The following is a 25431-nucleotide window of genomic DNA, read 5'->3' as shown; positions in this document are numbered from 1 at the left end:
AATAAAAAATAACAATAAAAAGAAGAAGAGAAGAAGAAGAGGTCACTGATGAGGTAATGAGAGGCCCCTCTCATTCCTGGAGGTGGGCAGGGCATGGAGGTAGTCCTTGGACTTTGTAAGCTACCTCAGAATTACTTGGGTCTTTCTGAAATCTCTTATTCCCTTTCCCTTTCCTCCTCCTCTTTGACCTTTTAGATGACATAGTTGAGTTTTTTTTTTGCATCCTCTGTGTTATCAATAATAAAACACATTCACATTAGATTTGGTCTGAGCAGAAAACCCAAGTCCTGGATGAATCTCTCTTCCCCCTCACCCCAAATCCCCAAGCACCTTGAAGAGAATTTGGACTCACTGAGGTCACTGTGAGGTCACCGTGGAAGTGACGGTGGGCAGAAGAAGACTTAGGTCAAGGTTCCTTAGTAGATAGGGATGGGCCTGACATGCATCCACTAACTCTGAGTGGTCTGGAACATTGTGAGTCACCCCAGCAACCGGAAATTGCCCGGATCTCCTTAAGAGTCAATAGCTGCTTTTTAGGATCTTGACAACTTTCAAATGCTGGTGTGCCTGTGAAGGCAGAGGGGGATGATGGGAAGTGAAGAGGTAGTGTAAGTCGCTCAGCCCTGAGAAGTGTCTAAAGTAAATGCTATATAGAACTGAGAGATAAGGAGACATATTGGGCTGTCAATGATAAACTGGTGTCGTCAACAATCAACTAGACAAGTTGCAAAGTGTTTATTTAGACTAAAAGGGTCAGGGCTAAGCTCAGTGCTCCTAATTGACCTGCTCAAGTAGCCTTGGGAAACCAGCTGGAATTATTTGAGGAGTAAAGCTAACTCTTGCTGGCAGAGCCATCTAATCAGTCACGTGAACCTCAGCTCCCTAGCAGCTGTGACCAGGGTCTGTCATGGGTCTTGTGTCCATGTAGGACTCCTGTTGGAGCCTGTCACTGTGTCTACATTGTCTTCCTCAGCAGAGGAATAGCTACTTCCTTCTATTTCTCTTTCAGAGAAAGCTAGAAGGTGAATTCTGGGCTCCTTCAAGCTCCCTTGAGGGAATTTCATTTATCCCATTTGAAGTGACACCACCCTAAGTATTCATTGAAATATCCTGAAAAGCCATCCACGGCTGTCTCTTGTGATGATTCATGTGTCAACACCTTCCAGCAATGTAGCTTTCTTATTTGCTGACTGTCTTCGTTGCTTTTCCATTGAGGTGCAGATACCATGAACAAAGCAACTTAGAGAAGAAAAAGTTTATTGTTGTTTATAGCTTTACATGTGATCCATGACTTCCTGGCAGGGAACATGGCAACAGACAGACTGGCATGACCCTGGAGCAGAAGCTGGGTGGTTACTGTTAAGATAACAACCATGAGGCTGAGAGAAAGCTATCTGAGAATGATGTGGGCTCAAAGCCTGCTCCCAGTGACACACCTCCTCCAAACAAGGCCACACCTCCTAATCCTTCCCAAACAGTTCCACTAATGGGGGACTAAGCATTCAAATATGTGAGCGTATGAGGGCCATCCTTATTCAGACCTCCACACTGACTCATTTTTTTGAGCTCACAAAGTTCATTGCCAACAGGAAAATGGAGATGTAGCACTTACACAGAAGAGATACTGTGAGCATGAAACTGATGCATGTAGCAGTGTTGGATAATGGGAGGTATTTATCATAAGTAATCTATGTTATAACTTTGACTAACAAATGTCCAGCCATCACAACTACAATGAAGACACTGTGCTCAAGGGAACTGCATAGAGTTACCTTGTTGGGTTGATGAAGCAAAGGATCACAGAACAGTTTCTGTTAGCAGTGCTACAGACACTTCCGTGGTCTCCCAGCAACTTGCTATAAAGCATTTGTCATCTGGGGGCCACAGAGTGGAGGTTGAGTACCTAATTTGCCTGTGCTGACGTAGCTTCCGGAACAAAGACTCTTTTAAAATACAAATGGTATTTTAATAAAAATTCAGTATTCCTTCTTGAAACCAAAGTTCTTTGATGCTAGACTCACAGAGGAAAGCATTCCGCGGTGACCAGTGAGCTTCCTGGTCATGTCTTGAGTATTCAGGGCTGGCTGTATGAGTGCCAGGTTAAATGACAAGCAGAGTCATTAGCAGGGGAACAAGGCCAAGTCACAATCATTAGGCTGTGAGCCTCTGTTCTTTACTGTCTTCATTTGTGAGGTGGGGATAATAAATAGCACATCCGGCTTCTGGGTGCTGTAAGGACTAAGCTAGAAAACCCACACTGAAGGCTTAGCCCCCAAGACAAGCTGCTGTTAGCAGTAACATGGGTTTTATTGACAGTGCCTGTATTCTCTTTTACAGACAGAAACGATAATGGATGCAGCTCACAAACAAAAGAACTCACAGTTCAAGAAAGCCATGGACGTAAGTCACGCCTGCTGCGACTGCTGTCGTTGTAATAGTGACATCATCAGATTCTGTGCTGTGCATGCGTGTGTCTCTATTCAAGGGATGTTCCCACTATGTCATCTACCAGTGCTTGCCTTGGGAAGCTTGAAGATGGGAGAGAAGCTGCAACAGTGCTTTGCTTCCAGTTAGCTAGTGTAGAACTTGTCCTCTGGCATGGCATGGCATGGCTGCTGCCTTCTAAGTTGGAGTAGCTGTGGCTACCAACATCCCTGGCAAGACTGGACCCAGTAGCATTTCCTCCTGCAGGAGAGGGAGGTCCACAGGGCAGAAAAAATGAATGACCGCAAGTGTCTAAGGGCTTCACAAAGCCATGCTTTCAACCAGGACACATAGATAGACACAGCTCTGGGGAGTGGCAGACTTTTTTTCTGTGGTGTAGGTACGCATATGTTGTCCCCGCTTCTGTAGGCTAGCCTTCACCCTTGTTCCTATAAATATCTGCAGTCAAACTCACTAGTTCAGCAAGCTAGAGTTGAGTGGAATCATCTCTTTGTCTGCTGTTGGTGCCTGACTGCGGGTGAGTGGATGTTTGTTTATCCCTCTGGAGAAGTTAACATGACACCTGGAAAATATAAAACAAGTCCACTTAAATATCTTAGGTTGTGATACAAAAATCACATGACACATACATACATACACAAATGTACACACACAAACAAATATTCACAGAGACACAGGCACACACATACATACATGCATGGACACATAAAGGCATGCACATGTAGATACACACACACTTTCCCTCCCTCATATGTGTGTGTGTGTCTGTGTGTGTGTATACAGACACATACACTATTTATTTTGTACTTGAACTTTTGACCCCATGGCATTTCTGAATCTTGTCTGTTGCTCATTTTACTGAATGACCCTTTTGTTTTTTAAGATATCTGGAGATTATAAAAGCCTCCTTTCCTTTAATTTATTTATACTAACTAATTTAATTCATTTCTTTTAATTTATTAACAGTGCCTGCCAAGCTAGGGATAAGTTGTTATGGATCTGCCTGAGCTTCTCCATGAGTCTGTTAGTGCTAATTACAACAAAATCTCCTCTTAGAACACACGTCTCTGCGTATGTAGATGATATGAGATTTGAGTTTGATCCCTGGTACACACAGAGGAAAGAGAGAACTGACTCCCACAGTTACACTCTGTGGCATGGCATGCGTTCCCTGTACCTACAGAGCGGCTCACAACCCCCTGTAACTCCAGCATACACTTAAGATAAGTTTTAAAGAGTTTTTTTGATTTCTCCATAAATCTTTATCAAATCATTTTTATTTTATGTATGTGAATATTTTTCCTGTATATATGTATATCACTATGGGCGTGGCCAGGAAGGCCAGAAGAGGGCGTCGGAGTTCCAAAGCTGGAGTTACAGGGGGTTGGTCGTGAGCTGCTGTGTGAGAGTTGGGACTCAGACCTGGTTCCTCTGAAGAGCACAGGTGCTCTAACCACTGAGAAACCTCTTCAGCTTTTCTCCATGAATCCTAAAAAAGATGTGTGTGTGTGTGTGTGTATGTGTGTATGAGACAGAGAGAACATGCAGCTGTCCTCCATACATGCAGTATATGTGTGGAAGTCAGGACAACTTTCAGTAGTTGGCTCTGTCCTTCCATAGTGTGGGCCTCAGAGATCCAACTGAGGCTGTCAAGCTTGGTGGTGTGAGCCTGTAATTTCTCTCTGTAATTTCTTTTGCTCTACTTTGTTTCTTGTGGTGAAATACACATGACACGAGACTTCCATTTGAGAAAGACATACTTGTCTTGGTCTGCCTTATCTTGCTTACTGTAAACTCCAGTCTTACTCATTTTTCTGCACGTGACACAATTGTATTTTTCCTATCATTGAGTGAAGCTCATCTGTAATGCTGCCCCGTCCTCACATTTGCTGACTGACTGACGGGTCGGGGGCCGTGGGATTGTACCTTCTCAGTTCTTTTCCTTCAGCCTTACCATCCTTCTCCCTTTTGGTTCTCATTGTTCCTACTAAGGAATCTGTATCACTCAAGTTGCTTTTTCTTTACGATAAGATGTCATTACTGTCACTGTTTTTAAGACATTTTCTTTGTTTTTAGCTTTTAGTAATTCGGTCACATGCCTTCGGTGTCCTTAGGATTCTCTCATTTGGAGTTCAGTTACTATTAATCCTATAGGTTACATCTTTTTAAAAAGCTGAAATCTCTCCAGTTAGGCCCTCGAGTGTGTTTCCAGCCTGTCTTCTAGGACCCCAAGTCCATGAGTACTGGCTTGCTTCTCTTTGTACAAAAGGCCCTATGGGCTCTGTTAAATTCTCTCAGCCTTTTTTTGTTTTCAGTGATGATTACTTTTGATTGCCAGTGTGATTGGATTAAAAGAACCAAGGGTATCAGTGATGTTTACCTTGGAGTTTTTCCTGTGAAGGTCTTTCCCCAGAGGCTGAATTAAGGATGACCGTCCTGCTCTGAACATGGCAGGGGACACCATACTACAGCCTGGGCTGAGTCTGAATCAAAATCAGGAAAGGAGGAAAGCCCATGGAACAAGGAGTGTTTCCCTCGCTCTGCTTCTGCTCCAATGCATTGAGCTGTGAGGAGCACCGGGCTCTGTTGCCATGGACTCCACTGTACCTTCCCTGCCATGTTGGACTGTGACCTGAAGTAAATGCTTCCTTCTACCAGCTGCCATTTGGTCACCGCCACGAGAAAATACCAGACATACTCTTGCCCACACTAGTGATGTCCACTCCTTGCTGTTCATTCAGCCCTTGTCTCTTCTCTTCTTCATGGGGCTTCTGTTTTTCTAAGCTACTTTTCAACTCTGAGATTTCTTCTTGGGTTCTTTTTATCTTCTATTTCTTTGCTTAGCTTTTCTGTAGCGTTGCCATGCTGTTTTGCTTCAGATTGTTTGGGTGTGTAGTTGTAGAGTTACCTTTGCAGTCAGGTAATTCTAACATCTATCAGAATCTGTTGGTTGCTTTTGTCCATCCAGCTTGATATTTTTTGTCTAACTCTTGGTTTGGGTGATATTCAGCTGATTTGGTATGTTTACGGTATCATGAAAAAGCTCTGGGTTACTTAAGTCATGTTTTAGCTGGTTTCCTGTGATGGCGTCCAGCACGAGGTGAGGCAAGTGTCTTAGTACTGCTATCTGGGGATAAGAGTTTAACTTCCCCTCTGGGCACACCAGAAGCTCTGACTTCTCACTGCCCCAACCCAGGAGGGGAAGGGCCTGATTACTATCAAGTAGGTCATGCACAGTAAAAGCTCAGGTTCCCCACATGGTGTCCACTGCTTCTTCCTGGAAGAAGAGACACTGCAGTTTCTGTCACTGATCAGAAGGGGATCAGGAGGGGAGCTGGTGTCACAGGTAGCCTGGTAAACAGATGACCTTGAACTCCTCACCAAGGTGGCCTCTCCTCGGCAGTTGCTGGTTCTTTGTCTTTCAATACTACTTTTTAAAGGGGAGGGCTTTTTTTTAGTATGTTTTTTATGGTCATAAATATGACCAAAAAAATCCCAGCAATATTATGCTAAGAATCTAAGACTTTACCTCAAGGAATCATCCAGAAACCTGAAGAACAAAGGCGTGAACCTGTTCATTAACTGTAATAAAGAGAACCGTAATGATTTAGTGACTAACCATGGGAGAAGGACTATATATAGTTGGTAGCCTTTAATATACAGTTAGAGCCTTGTCTCGTGGCTCATGCCTTAAATCCCAGCACCTGGGAGGCAGAGACAGGTGGATCTCTTTGACTTCAAGGTCAGCCTGGTCTATGTAACAAGTTCCAGGTTAGCCCAGGCTACATAGAGAGTCCATCTCTGAAAACAACAAGAAGAATAACAACCAATCATAAGGGCCAGCTAGATGGCTCAGCAGTTAAAGCAGCCTTGTTTTTGCACAGGGCTTGTGTTCAGTTCCTGGGGTTTATAACTGCCTGTGACTCTGGCACCAGGGTATTGGATGCCCTCTTCTGACCTCCATGAGCACTGCACTTAAGGCCATCGTGATCACCTGCACACCATACAGACACAGAGTTAAAAATAAAATTAAAGGGCTAGAGAGATGGCTCAGTGGTTAAGACACTGACTGCTCTTCCAGAGGTCCTGGGTTCAATTCCCAGCAACTACATGGTGGCTCACAACCATCTGTAATGGAATCTGATGCCCTCTTCTGGTGTGTCTGAAGACAGCTACAATTGTACTCATATACATTAAATAAATAAATAAATCTTTAAAAAAATTAAAACGGTATTCAACCCCGTCAGAAATCCAGAATGACTGAGTTAACTGAAATTATGGGAAGCACTAAGCATAGCTTCTAAAACTTAGCCAATTTATAGAGACCGCTGAACAACTAGACAGTCCCTATACTACAGAACGTTGGAGCATCAAATCTTCAGCCTTCTGGCTCAGAATCATCTGACAGACCTTAGTGATGCAGAATTATTAAGGGCTGATTACTCTGTCTTGGCAGATATAATCAGTCGACTATTCCGCAAGTGTGTCCTTTTCTGGACAATAATTTGTCTGTAGATGGAAAGAGGCAATTCTTGCCTAGTGGCTGTCTCCCTACAGCTGGAGTAACTCCAAAGATGCTCAATTTCTTCTTAGAATCCAAGACAGGAAGCTGTCAGGAGCAGACAGGTCTCTAATAAAAATGAACATTAATATAGAAATGTTTGTAACGTCAATTCTATGGACTTCTGACGTTTTGAAAACCAACTATCCATGTAAGGTAATCTGGACTATTGTCTATTAACTCCTCTCAGCTATTTCTAAATAAAATATAGAAAACACCCTAACAATAAACTCAAAGCCATGAATTTGCTATAGTCCCTTAACTCACAGGCTAACCATCTCAAATCAGTTAAAAAAGTTAAAGAAGGACTGGGTCTAAGCCTTGTATTCCTAAATGTGTTATACAGGCACAATGCCCATGAGAATATCAATATTCATCTCACTTTTATATCAGTAAGAAGCTCGTACCAATGAAAACCTTAAATTTGAAATCAAAGTAAATTTTGTACCATTTAAGAAATTATAACTTCATCTTGATAATAATTATACAGATTTCTACTACTAGGTTATGGCTATGCAATAAATCCTAGCTAATCCTCCCTGTTCCAACAAAACCACTACTTTTCCCTAGAAAGACAGCCCAATATTAACCACTTTAGTCCCCAAGCCCAGGGAATAGGGGCGCTGACTCTTCTGTAACTTCTTCAAGCTGATTACAGGCGTTGAGATATTAGAAGAGGGGTGGGGGGAAGAGTAAATTGATAAGCCTCTGACGCTGTGTCTTCACTGTATCCGGATAGTCTCATAGACAATCCTGACTATTTACTTTGAGAGAAAAGATCTGAGTGGATGGTTTTCAGCTGACATTCACTCTAAAGCCAAGAAAAAAGCCAGGTTCAAAACTAAGTGTCTTAGTTAGGAGAGATGACAGAGGTTCTGGTTAGTCAACAAAATGTTGGACTGGGTATTAGGACTATCTTGTACCTCACTGGTACAAATAGGCACAATTATGCTCTAATTGTATTTTGAGAGAAAAGTTTTATTTTAACAGGAAGGGTGATATGTAGGAGGAGCTAAGGGGGAAGGAGTACTGAGAGGAAGAGAAGGAGTAAGGAGAGGAGAAGAAGAAGGAGAGGAGAAGCTAGGTGATGAGAGAGAGAGAAAGAGAGAGAAAGAGAGGGTGGGGCATGGAGGCAGATGTTCACGTGTCTCCACCAGTCAAAGATAGTTGATATATCTAGGTTGGGTATTGGGTTACACATATGATTGAGCATTACCAAACTTATAAAACCTTTGATTAACATTTAAAAAAATTGTATAAAAGCAAAAAGGAAAAGGGAGCATGGGATAGGGGTTTTCTAGGGAGGGGAAATGGGGAAAGGGGATGGCATCTGAAATGTAAATAAAATATCCAATAAAAATTATTTAAAAACAAAACAACAACAAAAATTTAAAACGAAATGATCTATTAAAAATATACAATTATGAAGAGTATGTTACGACATGGAAAAACTACTTAACATACTATATTAAACAATAAAAGAGAAAAATGAGTAATTTAATAACTTTCAATTTAAGATACCTTTTAGTAAAAATGATATACTTTATATGTATTCCAATATTTATTTCCTGCACATGTGTACATGCACATGCAGGAGTCAAGACCAACCAGGAAGGACAGGTTCTCTCATTCTACACATGGGTCAGAGATGGAACTCAGGCTGTCAAGCTTTTACCAGCTGGGCCATCTTGTGACCCTACTTTTATGAACTTTTAGGATGCACAAACGGGGGGTGGGTGTTTGTGACTTGTCTCCCATACAGCTGTTCAGTGTTTCTGCTGCATGCTGCACTTTTACAAATCAGTTAAAAGGGCTCAGGCTATAGTTCAGGTGCAGGCTCCATGAGCTCCAGGTTCAATCCCTAGTACTAAAAAGTCAGTGAAAATCCTCGATATTGGGCTGGAGAGATGGCTCAGTGGTTAAGAGCACTGACTGCTCTTCCAGAGGTCCTGAGTTCAATTCCCAGCAACCACATGGTGGCTCACAACCATCTGGAATGGGATCTGAGGACAGCGACAGTGTACTTACATATAAAAAATAAATAAATCTTTAAAAAAAAATCCTCAATATTCCTGGTAGACCGCAAAATATAACTGTTTGGAAGCTCCCTTCATTATTTATAGGGTTAAGAGGTTTTGTTGAATAAAATAACTTGAGACAAATATTTTGTATCAGCTTGAAAAAAAAAACAAAATAAAAAGCATTCAACAGGTAAAGAGGCAAAAGACATCAAAATAGAAAGCGTGCCACTTTAGTAATGACAGAAGACAAAAATAAGTTGTAAGTAAGACAATAGACTACCGTCTTAACTAGGGCTAGTCTTGCTATGGTGAAACACCATGACCAAAGCTTGTTGAAGAGGAAAGGGTTTATTTGGTTTACACTTCCCGATCACTGTTCATTGTTGAAAGAAGTCAGGTCAGGAGCTCAAACAGTGCCAGGGTTGGCACCACTCACAATGGGCTGGGCCTTCCCCCATTAATCACTAATCAAGAAAGTGCCTAACAGCTGGATCTCATGGAGGCATTTCCTCAGTTGAAGTCCTCTCCTCATAGATGACTACAGCCTGTGTCAAGCTGTATTTATTTTCATTTCATTACCCACACTATTGTGCACATAGCATGGTTGGTGTGCATGTGGAGATCAGAGGAAAGTTTTCGGGAGTTAGTTCTCTCTTTCCACTATGTGGGTTCCAAGAATCAAGCTCCAGTTGTTCGGCTTGCAGCAAGTGCCTTTACCTACTGAGGCATCTTGCCAGCCCAGCTATACATACTTTCTGGCAGATAATCACACTTCTATGAATTGATGCTGTATAAAGAAATTTATATTACTCAAAAGACAGAATATATTATGTCTAAAGAAAAGGAAGCTGATAAAATTTTATGTATAGAAATAACATGTACTATATGCTAAAAACATTTTAGCGTATAGTATAATATATTTTGTAGCTGTATTCATTTATAAAATGAATTAAATATGTATATATATGTATGTGTTTTACAGCCATTGAAAATGTCAAAAACTGGATAGATTGGCATATACCTTTAATCCTAACACTTGAGAAACGGAGGTAGGAGGATCTCTGTGTGTTTGAGGTCAGCCTGGTCTATATAGTGAATTACAAGCCAGCCAAGACTATATAGAAAGATCAGTCTCATAAAAACTAACCAATCAACTAACCAACCAAGAAAACAAAATAAACAAAACCAAAACCAGTATGCCTAATCCCAGCAATTTAGGAGTCAGAGGCAGTAGGGTCATGAGTTTGAGGCAGCCTGGGTTACATAGCGAGTTGAAAGGCAGCCTGAACTTGATAGTAAGACCATGCCCCAGAAAACCAAGGACTTAGATGTAGCCAGTTGTAGAATGCTTCCCTCCCAGTGCAGAGGCCTAAGGTCCATCCTCAGGACCACAAAGAAGTATGGAACAAATGTGGTCATGCTCAATAGACAGAAGTAGCTCCAAGATATTGTGTAACAAGGAATTGTTACATGGGTCTTTTTGCATGATTGTCATGTGTTTTTATAGTTATGAAAACCAGCAACCTACTATTTCCATCCATAAAATTTTATATGATAACAATATAACATATAGCATCTAGAGAAAGCCTGTGAGAAGCTAACTCTAATTTAATTGTGGAAACTTAACTATGAGAACTGTAGGGAATTGTGTAACAGTGACGCAGACTATCTCTCCAAAGGAGCCACCATCCTTTGGAGATCATCGACAATTGAATTTTATTGGTTTTGTGGCTTTAATTTCATATGTCAATGTGTGATAGTTATAAAAGTACAGTTTATATTTTATTTTCATATGCATTTGAAATATGTACTATATGTATAGCATAAAAACCTTTCCTTTATAGGTGGAGAATCAAAGACACTAAGTAATTTATTTAAAAAAAAAAACCATAGATAATGGGGAGGCTGGGATTTGAACCTCTGCATTTTGGTTCTTGCCATTGATCTCCATTTTACAGGTTGAAGAAACAAACTAAGAAAAGATTTGTATTTTTGATTGGGAGCTTAACCTCTAGTGGCTGAGCCATGTCTCCAGTCAAGACAGGGCATCTTTATTCTTAGTCAAGTTTAACTGTCATATTTATTTATTTGCCAGTTGTTTGATTCATAGCTTTTTAAGGGTTTATGAAGTGATCCCATAAATATTAGAATTTAAGAAGTGATCCCATAATCCTGATTGTAAAACTGGCATAAGATAAGCTGTAGGCTACTTTAAACTCTATAGAACAGAAATCTTTAAAAAAAGAAACATGGGACCAGGCATGGTGGTGCATGCCTTTAAACCTAGTTCTTGGGAGGCAGAGGCAGGCATATCTCTGTGAGTTCGAGGACAGCCTGGACTACAAGGTGAGTCCAGGACAGCCAGAGCTCTGTTACACAGAGAAACCCTGTCTCCAAATAAACAAACAAAACCAAACTCAAATATACTAAAGTGAGCGGAATGATGGCGTTGGTGTGCCTCCTACTGTTCATGGCAGTGGCTGGAGACATTCCTGTTTAGAATGAGAGGGAGTTGGTTCCTGTGGCCATGTGATTGCACATAGACTCTAAGGATTATGGATGTTACATAAATCTATTTCAAGAATAAAGAGAAATGATAAAAATCAGTCATATACATTTTAAATCCCATTTCTTAGTCTTTAGCGCTCACGTGCATCATGCCAAATGGCAGTTACTATTCTCTTTGGCCCGGGCCACTCTGCGAATAGTTTGGAAAAGAGCAAGCACTAAGGGAGACTGCTCAAAGCATTCCCTTTGAGAGCCTGATGTCTAGTGGCGACTCCAGCACCAATCAGAGCTCGGTTGGTGGGCGTGGACCTGGCCTGGAGGTCTGGGCAGCGGATTTTCAGACTTTATACCCTGCTCACCCGTCCCCATCCTCTGTTTACACATAGGCCAAGAAGAATTACGAGCAGAAGTGCCGGGACAAGGATGAGGCGGAGCAAGCTGTCCACCGCAGCGCCAATGTGGCCAACCAACGGCAACAAGAGAAGGTATGCAGCATGGAAGAGTCAGAGATTCCCTCCTGTGAGCTTAAAGCCAGCTCAGGGTCGGGCAGGATGTACATAAATGGCATTCTAGTTCTCAGAAGGGCGAGGCAGGAAAGGCATGAGTTCAAGACTGGGCTGCACAGTGAAACCCCATCCCACAAAACGAAAATAAAGCTAACCAAAAAGCTTAAATTATTAAAAAAAAAACTTATATCTTAAGTCTCTAAGAAATAGTTCCTTTGGTTCTAGTCATCAGAACCAGAAAAGGCCCTTGTTAACATTTTGAGGCTGGAGAAAGCACCCAGGAAGCTCATTATTAGGAAACAGTGGTTGGGATAGGAGTTTTGATTAAAAAAAAAGATTTATTTACTTGTTTAGTTTATGTATATGAGTACACTGTAGCTGTCTTCAGACACACCAGAAGAGGGCATCAGACCCCATTACAAATGGTTGTGAGCCACCATGTGGTTGCTGGGAACTGAACTCAGGACCTCTGGAAAAACAGTCAGTGCTCTTAACCACTGAACCATCTCTCCAGCCCCGATTTTTTGAAGTGTCTTCAAAACTCAGCTTCTGTATTCTTTGTTGACAGCATGCTTCTTGAGGGCAGGAATTATACATTTAATAATATAACTGGAATAATAATATCAATAAATTAAACAATATATTTAATAATAGGGTTGTAGTGATGGCTCAGCAGTTAAGAGTACTGATTGCTCTTTCAGAGGACCTGAGTTCGATTCCCAGAACCAACATGGCAGCTCCCAATCATCTATAATTTCAGTCCCTGGGCTTACAATGCCCTCTTCTGGTCTCTTCAGGAACCAGGCAAGAACATAGTACACAACGGACATATATGGAAGCAGAACACTCACACACACACACACACACACACACACACACACACACACACACACACTAATAAAATAGATTTTAAAAATAAATTTAATAACATATAATTGGAATATAATATAAATGTGGATATAATATTATCCCAGCTTGAGAGCAGGAGACCTGTCTCTAGGAAGACATAGACATCTGTTTTCTTCTGAGAAGATTAAAGAATAGAGATGAAAGATTTGCTTTTAAGCTGGAAGTATAGAGGACGTAGACCAGACCTTACCTCTCCGATGTTGTTGCTTTTACATGTGTTTGTTCATGGAAGCAGGAGTAGCTTTTCTAATTTCTTTCTGGCTTTGGTCCTTACAGCTTTTTGTGAAACTAGCCACTTCAAAGACTGCAGTAGAGGATTCAGGTGAGGGGCGCCGGGGTGAGTGGTGGGGGATGGGGAGGGTTGGTTGGGGGCTGTTTACCTTACTCTGAATTTGTAGGATTAACAGGCACTGGAAAGGAACAGCTACAATGTAACAGGCCTGTCTAGTTCCTAAGTCTAGCTTCCCCTCCCCCATCACAGACAAAGCGTACATGCTGCACATCAACATGCTGGAGAAGGTTCGGGAAGACTGGCAGAGCGAGCACATTAAGGCCTGCGAGGTAGGCGCCTGGGACCAGAGGCAGCTTGGGATGGGGGCACAACTTCCTTCTAGAACCTGAGAATGTGTTCCGTTTAGCCCTTTGTGTTTCATTCTGTCACTGAGTATGAGGGTGAGTTAGAAATCTATCGTTTAAGTGAAGAACGGGAAGGGGTTGGAATAATTTCCTCTCATCTTCATCTTTTCGTCTCCTCCCAACCCTGACCTCACTGTCCAGCTCAGTCCAAAGGTTTAGTCTAATATTTGGTTAGCCAGGCATGAGACAGCTGAGCACTGTAATTACTCTGAGAATCTTGCCTGTACTTGCTAGGTTCTCAGGAGAGTACACAGGCCTCCATAATTTTCAAGAGGAAACAAAAAGATACAAGCTGCAAAGTTTCTCAACTTTCCGACACCAGTTTTTTTGTTTTTTGTTTTCTGAGACAGGGTTTCTCTGTGTAGCTCTGGCTGTCCTGGAACTCACTCTGTAGACCAGGCTGGCCTCAAACTCAGAAATCTGCCTGCCTCTGCCTCCCAAGTGCTGGGATTAAAAGCGTGTGCCACCACTGCCCGGCCTGACACCAGTTTTTAACAGTGTCCCAGCCGAACCAGCACTATTCAAGGACTGGGTGGAAGTGTGGATTCTCAACCCACTCCAGACCTCTGGAGTCAGAGACTCTCGGGGTAGCAGCCAGCAGTCTCTGTGAATTCAAGAATTAGAACCACTGAATCATAGCTCTCCTTAAAGTAGAAAAAGGAGCTGAGCTCCCTGCCCTGTCTAGGTCTTAGGCTGTCCAGCTGCCCTTTCTCTACACCCTTGACACAGTCTCTTCCCCTTTTGGTCAGGAGCAAACTCTCTTTCTGTCCTTGTGCCTGTCTGTCTCCCTCTGCCCCCACCTCAGGCCCCCATGTATGTGTCTCTGTCTGTGTTTCTGTATCTCTCTCTCTCTCTCTCTCTCTCTCTCTCTCTCTCTCTCTCTCTCCCTCCCTCCCTCCCTCCCTCTCTCTGTCTCTCCATCTCTCCGTCTCTCCATCTCTCCCCCTCTCTCTCCCTCTCTCTCCCTCTCCCTCCCTCTCTCCCTCTCTCCCTTTCTCTCTCTGTCCTGGAAATCAAGCTCAGGACCTCACGCTTGTACATGCTCCATTACTGAGATATGTTCTCAGCCCCAGCCATAATTTTTCTTGTCTCAGCCTAAAAGATTACTTCTCTACACCTGTTTTCTCATCTCTGGTGGATACCAGAGATGCCCTTGGTGTGAGGTCCAGTGGGCCTCTGTGATTTCTTTTTCCTTTGTATGGTGCTGGTGATAAGGGCGAGTACGGATCCACCGAGCCACACCCCCAAACCAACTTTGGTGATTTTTAAAAATGTATCTTTTTGGTTTATCTGCAGTTAGATATTATGGGACTATCATGTCCACACTAAGCATTGTCTTCTGCTTAACTTTCTCTTTAATCCCACCCCTCAATATAGGTTAAGTCTGTTTAAGTCATAGCCAGCCTAATAGATGCCCCTTCTTGACATATGCCTGTACATGTAACTTTTTCTGTAGGTGTTCGAAGCTCAAGAATGTGAACGAATCAACTTCTTCCGGAATGCACTGTGGCTACATGTGAACCAGCTGTCCCAACAGTGTGTCACAAATGATGAGGTAAGTCATCTCAGAATGTTGTACTCTGCACGTTAGAATCAGCAGTGCAGAAAGAATCATACATGTTTCTTAGTTCTCCCTCTCCCTACTCCCTGCCTCCATTTGAGGTACAGAGAGACAGTGGCTTACACATTGCTCTCGCCTGTGTGACTCCCACTCCGTTTTCACCACTGTGACTCTAATTAAGAAGCTGAGAATTAGAGATAGAGAACAGATAATAAAACCCAAACACAGCTGGATGTGTGGAAGACAGAAGAATGTGAATCCCGAAGACAGCCTCAGTGTGGAATGCTATCACTTTGCCCTGAACCAAAGCAGCAGCAGACTGAGCCACGCCCAGGCTGGTTCATCCACTCCAGGAGGAGGACTTACTTCAGTATCATCATGGTGCTTAGCCAGAAGTAACCTGTGCACAGCCATAGTAACTGGGTCCCCATATAGCAAAGATACCAAACTAGGGTATCTTAGCTTTTGGTAAGAAACAGCCCCACTCATTCATATAAGACACTGAGTTTAGAAGGAAGGTCAGATGTCCAGAAAAACTATAGAATCGAATGGAAGAACTTATCCTCGGGATAAGGAGTTGTGTTTGTGTTTGTGTGTGGCATTGGGACTTGGTCATGGGAATTAAATCATGGGACTTGGCGTAGAGTTTCTTAGTTCCAGTAACACTTTTTAAAAAGGTCTTGGGAATGCTATTTTTTCAAATCAAAAGGTGCAAAAGAGTCAGCTGTTCACGAAAGTCCCTTTTACGTAGAGTGGTACCATAAGGGCCATCAATAAACTTCTACATCATGCTTTATCTTTTTTTTTTTTATCAGATGTATGAACAAGTCCGTAAGAGTTTAGAAACATGCAGCATTGAGAAGGACATCCAGTATTTTGTGAACCAGCGGAAAACCGGACAGACTCCCCCAGGTGACCTGGGAGGCATGGTGTGAGGGGACAGTTACACAGCAGTATTAGCTTTTCTGTCCTATGGCTCAGGGACTTTCAGTACGACTCAGCTTCTGCTGCTGTATCGGGTATCTTACATAAGTCAGCCTAGGAGAGAAAGGTTTATTTTGGCCAGTTTTCGAGGATCCAGTCCAGCAGTTGATGCCATTACGTTTGAGGCCGTAGGGAGGTGGCACACGATGGTAGAGTGTGGTGGAGCAGACTGTTCATTTTAAGAAGATGTGAAAGAGGAAGATACCTGGGCCTCCAATGACCTCTCCTGGTGTGTTTGTACTGGGCTATACTTCTTAAAGATCCTGTCACTTTACATTGCTGCTGAGCTGGGGACAAAGGCTCTAACACACGTGGGCTCTTGGAGACCATTCTAGATCTCCCTCCCTTTCTCCTTCTCTCCCTCTCTGTCCCTCCCTCCCTCTCCCTCCCTCTCTCTTCCTTTCATTCCTTCCCTCCCCCTCCCTCCCTTCCCCTCCCTCTCCCTTCTTCCCTTCCTCCTCTCTCCTTTTATTTCCTCCCTCCCTCCCTCCCTCCCTCCCTCCCTCCCTTCCTTCCTTCCTTCCTTCCTTCCTTCCTTCCTTCCTCTCTCTGTCTCTGTTTCCCTGTCTCTCTGTCTCTCTTTTGAGACAGGGTCTCATGTATTCTAGGCTAACATTAAACTTGATGTGTAGCTGACATTGAATTCCAGATCTGTCTGCCTCCATCTCCTGAGGGACAGGCCCAGGGACAGACACGTACACTCCAGCCTGTCTTATGTAGCGCCAGGTGGTGAACCCAGGGCTCTGTGCATGCTAGGCAAGTGCTCTACCAACTGTGTGACAGCCCAGCCTTTACATGCTTCTGATGTCTCGTGTCTTAAAAATCATAGCACCCATCATGTATGAGAATTTCTACTCTCCTCAGCGGAATGCTGCCCCACCAGGAAAGACTACAGGGCCCAATCCAGCAAGGTAATAACTAGCTGCTTTTCTTGTGAAGAAAAAATATTTTCATAGATGTCTATACTATTAATGATCTAAGACATTGCCATTTATTTTTAATTGACAAAATTTGTATCTTTTACCTAATAAGGAAACTTAGGGTTTTTTTTTAAATAGCATTTTTAGAACAAATATTATGTAGCTTTTATTAGTTGGTTTTTGGGGTACTGTAGTGTACTTGAGCGTGGCCATTATTACTTGTTTATGAATTCTGTGTCTTCACTTTAGAAGGCACTTTTCTGGTAGAAAACAGAAATAAGCAAGCTATGCTCTGCCCCATAAGTCAGATCTGATCTACTTCTTCCCATAGGGCCTATGAGTTAAGAAGGATTTCTACACTACCACCTCTGTGTGTACGTGTGTGTGTGTGTATGCATGTGTGTATGTGTGTGTGCATGTGTGTGTGTGTGTATGCATGCATGTATGTGTATATGTGTGTGCATGTGTGTGTATATGTGCATGTGTGTGTATGTGTGTGCATGTGTGTGTATGTGTGTGCATGTGTGTGTATATGTGCATGTGTGTGTATGTATGTGTGTGCATGTGTGTATGTGCACGTGTGTGCATGTGTGTGTATGTGTATGCATGCATGTATGTGTATATGTGTGCATGTGTGTGTATATGTGCATGTGTGTGTATGTATGTGTGTGTATGTGTGTGCATGTGTGTATGTGTACGTGTGTGCACGTGTGTGTATGTGTGTGCATGTGTGTATATGTGCATGTGTGTATGTATGTGTATATGTGTGCGTGTGTGTTTGTGTATATTTGAGGCAGGTTCTCACTCTAGCCTAGGCTGACCTTAAACTCACAGAGGTCTTTCTACTGCAGCACTTGATTAAGCCATTACACATAGCTTATGGCTTTTTAAGTTTATTTTTATTTACGTGTATGTGTTTCTGTCTGTGTCTGCATGTGTATGCCATGTGTATGTGAGCGTCCACAGAGGCTACAAGAGGGCATCAGATTCCCTTGAACTGGAACTGTAGGCTGTTAGTTGCTTCCTTATGTGAGTACTAGGAGTTGAACTTGGGTCTCCTGGAAGAGTATCAAGTACTCGTAATCACTGACCCATCTCCCCAGCCCTGGCTAATATTTATAAATGATTGGAAAACATCAGAAAGATGCCCTTTAATGATGTGAGGATTGTATGAGATTCAAGTCTTGGTGTTCATATAGAGAACTGTTGGAGCTCATGGACCGTGCTTTGTATCTAGCTGTTCTCCACCAAGTCTGAGTAGAGGTGCACCAGGGATGCTGTGGCCAGCAAAGCTAAGCCATTCCCACTGCATTCTTGCATGGAAAAGTGTTGCTCCTAATTTAAAGGGCCTGTAGGGGAAAGAAACTTCTATGTCACACAAAGCCAGTGGCGGGTAGGGGGAGGGGTGGGATCTCCTCTGTTGAGTCTCCCATCCAGTTTTAGGGAAAATGGACAGTTTGGGAGAGAACAGAGCACACTGTCAAGAGGAAGGACCATTCAAAACCATTAGTAGGAATTAGCTGGCTTAACTCTCATTGTGAGGTAGAGCTGTTTCTCACTGTATGTACAAAGATTTTGACCTTCTGGGAGATCAGGAAATTTTCTTCCATCAGCTGAGATGAAAATCCTGCCAGCAGGCCCTGGGCAGAGCTCTGCACTCCTTACTCTGTGTGCCATATGTGTCTGCCCTTTGCGTTTCTGTAGGCCAGAGCTGCATCTGAGCCTTCTTGCCTCTCTAGATAGGAGCCAGTTGATTACAGTATGATATGTTTGTAGCATGAAGTAGAAGGTTATAAAAAATAATTAGAACTCACCTGAAAGACTTTGATTTTCATTTTTTTTTTTTTTTTTTTTTTTTTTTTTTTACAGGAGAGGACCTCTCCCAGTTCCTAAGCGTATACCAGGTATGCCACCAGGAAGAGCCTCTTGTGAATTTTTGGTCGGGTGTTCTTTAAGATTGACTAGCTAGAATATGAAAATAACAACCAAGCATGAGCTGGGCTGTGGTGGCGCACGCCTTTAATCCCTGCACTCAGGAGGCAGAGGCAGGCCGATCTCTGTGAGTTCAAGGCCAACCTGGTCTACAGAGCAAGTTCAAAGTCAGCCAGGGCTACACAGAGAAACCCTGTCTTGAAAAACCAAGCAAACAAACACCAAACCAAACCAAAAAAAGAACCAGTCATGTCAGACTTGTTGACACTGGGATGTGTGTCTGTCATCTACAGAATTTATGCTTGAGAATAGTTCAGTCTAGTTAACAAAAAGAAAAAAAATCACAAATAGTTGCAATGTCTTGAGTAAGTTTTTGAGTTTGTGTTGGGCCACATTCATAGCTACCCCAAGCTGCATGTGGCCCATTGTGGCAGGCTGGACATGCCTGATAGGATCGAGTTCCTGAGAGATTGTATCTGTGTTTGGATCTCACTCTAAGACTTTTAAGACAGGATCTCATTGTGCAGCCTCTAATTATACTGGTGCACACTGACTAAAAGGAACTGTGTGCTGGTCACATTGATCTTCCTTTTTCTCTGCAGTACCTCCAAGAGAACTACACATAGCAGCTGTCTTTGTCTCATTGTATTCCCTGGTTAATTACCACACCTTTGAAGAGGGACATTTTGCCTTTTATCCTCTCCAGCCCTTAGCATAGTATTAGATGCCTAGCAGGTGCTTAACAATGAACCATTTCAGGCAGGAATAGTTTAAGTAGCTGGGTTCAAAGGAGACTGAGGGGAGGGCCCACTTCTGCTGATTTGGCATCTTAGTAAAAAAATTAATGGCTGTTGAAAATTTTGGGGCCCACAAGATGGCTCAGTGGGCAAAGGTGCTTGCCATCAAGGTTGGAAGCCTACATTCAATGCCCAGCACCCACATGGTAGAAGGAGAGAACTGACTCTCATCAGTTATCTTTTGACTTCTCTATATATGCTGAACATATAAACATATACACAGATACATACAATAAATAGATACTAAAAAAATTAAAAAGTAGTGATTGAGATAATATATTTAAATGATATTTTAGTTGTTCTATTTCTTGTTGCCATATAATTACCACTTATGAATGTAACTTCATTTTTGTCCATTTTTTGACGATGACTTTACTGTGGATGCTAATGTGGGCATGAACAAAAACCAAGTCGTAATAGTGATTTCTGGAATGTTCTTGGGTTTGTAGTCATGACTACTAAGCATAGGCTTTGGTGTCCATATTTTGTATTTTGATGTATTTAATCATTATAAGAAGGCAGTTGCCTTGAAATGGAATGCTTTTGGTTTGATGGGGCTAAAGCACTGGATCTCAGCCTTCCTAATGCTGAGACCCTTTAATACAGCTCCTCATGCTGTGGTGGCCCCCAGCCATAACATTATTTTTGTTGCTACTTCATACCTGTAATCTTGCTATCAATATGAATTGTAATGTAAATATCTGATCTGTGACCCCTGTGGGGGTCATGGCCCACAGGTTGAGAACCACTGGGCTTAGGTCTTAAGAAGAATGATCAGCTAAATTCTGTCCTGTGCCCTTCCTTCCCTTTGCAGATGAGCCTGATTACTCCTTGGTTGAAGATTACAGTTTGCTCTATCAGTGACATCAGTGGGGGTAAGAGTCTTTAATCTTCCGGGAATCCTGTTGTACTCTGGGTGATTTGCATTCCAGAAGCCTCCAGATCTGAGCACCACCATGAGGCCAGGTCTTTCATCAGGCTTCCTTCAAGCTTGCCTCTGGAGCCTACTACAGGCTGACTGGAGCCTGTAAAGAGGACATTCCCCCCCCCCCTTTTTTTTTTATTATTATTGCATGGCTCTCTAAAATTTGCTCAGCCCCTTTTGTAGCTTTTATACAACTACATTTCAGCATCATGAGTAGCAAAGCACACGATTCTCAGTCTTTAAATGTACTTCTTATTCCCCGAAGGGAGAAGTCAGTGAAAACGATATAAATGGCATCACAGTCACCAAACACAGAAGGGGGACCAGAGGGGTCAGTCTGTACCAGGTCACAGGTTGTCATCTGAACTAGTAAATTGCAAGGATTCTTGGAGGATTCAGCACTGCTAGCCAGTCACAGCTGCAAAGGTGACCGCACAGTAGCTGTTCTCTGGGCACTCAGCCACAATATGAAAAATGCCTTAGAAGCTAAAAGCAACACTGAAGGAAAGTCCTTGTACATTGTAATTTTTGCCCAGGCAGGCTGAGCCTAGCATGTAACTCTATAGGGATTACAGCATGGAAGGAAAAGGCTGAGAGGATCTATCCACAAGGAAAAACAATTCACTTCTGGTTTGTCTTAGAGTTTCCCATTTGTCTATAACTAGACAAGTCTTACTTCTTTGGTGAAAACTATATTGAAGAGTTGGTCCATTTGCATTTTTTTTTTTTCTGATCTTGGGTCCTTCTAGGAGTGACAGGGAGAGTGGGTGGCTAGGTGCAGGAAGTCATGTCATGGCAGACCTGGAAAAGTGTCACTCCGTCTCTTCCTGGTATCGATGACATTACTGTCAGTTATGAAACAGAACAGGTTTTTGCAGTGTTCTCTGGCGGTTTGTTAAGTCTCGTGTTCTACCCACCAGAAGGCGCTGGGAGATTAGCATAGCAAGTATTGCTTCAGGCCCTCAAACCACCTTCTTGGCTGACATACTTATCTCCAGTTAGCTACGCAGAATGGGAGCCAAGCTGTCTCAATTAAATAGAATAATTATCTGGTATCAGTTTGTATGAAATAGAAGACCTTAAGTTGCTTCACAAATATATTTAAGGTGTGAGTAACTGCTATAAAAGAGGTGGAGACTGAAGACATAGAATTTTCCATTCTCTAGATAGGTATAAATATAATATAAATTATAGTCTTTACAACCTGTCATAATGTCTTCTTCATATGACTGTCTCTTTCTCAGAGACCAAGCAGGGACACGGTAAGTGAACCACCCATCAGCAGGTCTACTCTCTGGACCATAGTGCAAATGACAGCTGAGGGACCAAGCACTGGCAGTCCCAAGAGCTTATTAAATAAATTATATCTATTTATATATTAAACATATATAATATATATAAATATATTATATGTTTATATATTATATAAACATATATTATATAAACACATATTATATATTACATACATATATATACATACATATATATTACATCTTTGTTTCCTGCTCATATCTGGATAAAGCACATATGCTACAAGTTTAAGACTAACATTTGATATAGATCTCTAGTTCCCCTGAGTCCAGGAATCTGCTATGTGAACTGTCTCTCTCAAATTGTATAATTTTGATGTCTGCACCAGGTCAATGAATAGAAGGCTCAGCTTGTTCATATATGATCGACTGAATTTCAGAGAATTTTAAAAGTGTGTGCCCCCTCATCTCCTACATGTGTACAGTTGTCCACAGAGTCCAGGAGAGAGTGTTAGATCCCCTGAAGCTGGAGTTACAGGCAGCTGTGAGTTGCCTGAGATGGGTGTTGAGAACTGAGATGGGTGTTGAGAACAGTAACAAGTTCTCTTATCCACTGGGTCATCTCTCCAGCTTCAGTTTCAGAGAATTTTAAGGAAAGGCTCCTGGTTTAGTTAATTCAGCTCTGCAATGTATTACACTATTTCTATGTTTGAAGGTACCTTAGGGGTTGAAATGTCACAGGAGGATTGGGCATTAGTAACTTGTTCAGTAGCTGTAGATCTTAGGTGTTACTTCTGTGTTTAATTCTAGCATGCTTAATAAACACAGATGATGATTTCTGAATTAAAGATATGTGCATCAAAAATATCAGTGCACGTGTTATTACCATGAAGACCTCCTGTGGTGACTGAGACTCTCTGCTCACCGTTGGTTTTTCTTAACCAAACACACTCCTAAGCTGGTATGAATAGATTATTCAAATGAAATGTCTGTGCTATTTTCTTTCAGAAAAGAAAGCGTTCCTCAGCTACTGCTTCTATGACATGACGAGAGACCCTGAGAACAGCACAATCCATAACCAAATTGCATCAATCATGAAGACTTTGATGTGAACCTTTGTAGAAAACAATTTTTTTTGATATTTTAAATTTATAGTAGACATTTGACTCAACTTAACTGAGTAGAGTTCTGCAGAGTCCCTCTTTTTCCCCCTCAGAGAGTTTACATACTGCCCTAGAAGGAAGAATTATTATTTCCTGGCTAGTTACTAAGGTTATGAGTGTTGTTTCCTGTTGGGGAAGTAAAGCCACTCTGGATTCTGAGTGTCCGCTTGAGCAGGGCTGCGGAGGATGTCGCCAGTTTCCAAAGATGCTCCTTGAGCTATGGGAAGGAGGGCGGTGGAAACAGGGGCACCCTCTCTCAGTGGTGCAATGTTTAAAACTACCTTTGTGTTTAGCATGGCGACTTAGAAGCATCTGATTGGACTTGCTCATTTTACAGATGTGAAAACAAGACCCAGCAGGGTGAGATCAGTTTCCTTACAATTCTGACAGCCAACGAGAGACAGAACCAGACCTAGAGCACAACTTTGTAGCACAGTTCTAGCCCTTGGTGTGGCTGCCATGCTCTTGCGGGCTGAATGAGGGAGGAAAGATTCTGTGCCTGATGACACCCTGGAACCCACAGAAAGGTGGGAGGAGACAACTCTTTCCATGCTGGCCTCTGGCCTCCACGCATGCGCATAGCAGTGATTGACTGCACGCGGGCAGACACAGACACACAGACAGACATACACAGACACACACACACCATACACATACACACCACACACACACCACACACCACACACACCCCTCCCCCCACGCCCTCCCCCACATTTAAAAAGAATATTTGGCTAACATTTTTTTCAGCTAATAAAATGACTGGAATTTAGTTGTCAGAGTTATTTTTATAAAAAAATGCAACGTACTGAATAAACCACAGCGGAGAGAGTTTTTAATCTGTGAGGGCCCCGGATTGTAAAGTACACTCTTGTTTGTGTCTAGGAGGGTATGATGGGGGGCTGCCGATCAAGTTGTGGCAGTCTGTATGTAGATGGCCAATTCCATTTGATTTTTGAGACAGTAAAGTTGAAAAACAAATCAGATTCCAAAAGATATGTTATTTTAACGATTCCTCAAAAGAGTTTAGGATTTTTAAAGCCCAGTTCAGTCTCCGCTCTTTACAGAAAGTCTCCTTCTGTTGTGCTCTGGAACTTTTAAAGGGACGTTCTCATGGCAGGGAGATCATGCACTGTGTATATGGTGTTTTACACCCAAGAAAGTAGACACTGTAGTTAGGACAAAGTCTGTAGCAAGGCTTCTTATTGTCGTGTTGTAAACGTCTGTGCCACTGCAAAGGACAATCACGTTGTTCTCTCTGTGCAATAGCTCTTCCAGGACTTTGGACAAACCGATTAAAATAGGATTGAAACTCGGGTATGGGAGTGCCTGCCTGTAATCTCAGCCTGCTGGAGGCTGAGACAGGAGGGCTGTGAGTCTGAGATCTGCCTGGATACACAGTGAGAACGATCTCAACCCTTCCCTACCCAAAGATCAGCTGTTTCCCCTCTTTCAATATAAGGTGCTCCCGGCTGTGGCAGCCTCGTGCCGCGACAGGAAATTTGCACCAGTTGGTCATCCTTTTGAGAAACTCAGGTTTGCAAAGGTCCATTGACTTCCCCAAACTGAATAACTTCAGGAAGTTGTCTATTGCACATAGAACATTCTGTTTTTAAGTATATTATTTATTGTTGGTCTTCAATGATTTATATTTTCTGTCAATCAGCATAACTGATGTAAACGTGTTTCATGAGTGTAAAATAATATTAATTTTATGGCTTTTTTTCTGCTTGACATGAAGTAAAATAAAAGTTTCTGATGATTTGGGATTTAATTTGAATTCTTGTGTTAAACACTCATCCATTTTCAGCTGTACATACTTCCTCGTGTGTGTGGTGTGTGTGTGGTATGTTTGTGTGGTGTGTGTGTGGTATGTGTGTATGTGGTATGGGTGGTGTGTGTGTGTGGTGTGTGGTGTGTGCGTGGTATGTTTGTATGGTGTGTGTGTGGTATGTGTGTATGTGGTATGGGTGGTGTGTGTGTGTGGTGTGTGGTGTGTGTGTGGTATGTTTGTGTGGTGTGTGTGTGGTATGTCTGTATGTGGTATGGGTGGTGTGTGTGTGTGAGTTTGGGTTCCTGTGGAGGTCAGAGGATTGATTACCTTGGGTGTTACTCATTGCCTTCCACCTTGTTTGACATGGGGTCTTCTGTTCCTTGCTACCATGTATGGCAGGCTAGCTGGCCTTTGAGTTTTGGAGGATTTTATTGCCCCTACTTCCCACACTGTAGAAGTCCTGGGATTACAGATGTGCCTTACTACATCTGGCTTCCATGTGAGTTTTAGGGATCAGAACTCAGGTCCTCACACTTGCAAGG

The 25431-nt window shown here is 42.5% G+C and overlaps 1 protein-coding gene across 1 annotated transcript in view; it reads left to right on the top strand.

Annotated features, from left to right (window-relative positions):
* The window catches only part of Pstpip2 (proline-serine-threonine phosphatase interacting protein 2), an 87471-nt gene extending 62587 nt beyond the window's left edge, over nt 1-24884 (top strand). Inside the window, exons 6-15 of the mRNA XM_034518468.2 lie at nt 2338-2400; nt 11922-12020; nt 13227-13272; nt 13432-13511; nt 15043-15141; nt 15963-16059; nt 16961-17042; nt 18921-18955; nt 20595-20655; nt 22964-24884. Of these exons, the coding sequence (XP_034374359.1) occupies nt 2338-2400; nt 11922-12020; nt 13227-13272; nt 13432-13511; nt 15043-15141; nt 15963-16059; nt 16961-17042; nt 18921-18955; nt 20595-20644 (651 nt within the window). The 3' untranslated portion in view covers nt 20645-20655; nt 22964-24884. The remainder of the gene's footprint in view (nt 1-2337; nt 2401-11921; nt 12021-13226; nt 13273-13431; nt 13512-15042; nt 15142-15962; nt 16060-16960; nt 17043-18920; nt 18956-20594; nt 20656-22963) is intronic.
* Nucleotides 24885-25431: the final 547 nt, after the last annotated feature.

The sequence above is a fragment of the Arvicanthis niloticus genome, chromosome 14, assembly GCF_011762505.2.
Source record: "Arvicanthis niloticus isolate mArvNil1 chromosome 14, mArvNil1.pat.X, whole genome shotgun sequence".
NCBI classification, from domain to species: domain Eukaryota; kingdom Metazoa; phylum Chordata; class Mammalia; order Rodentia; family Muridae; genus Arvicanthis; species Arvicanthis niloticus.
This window is presented reverse-complemented; position numbering and strand designations above follow the sequence as displayed.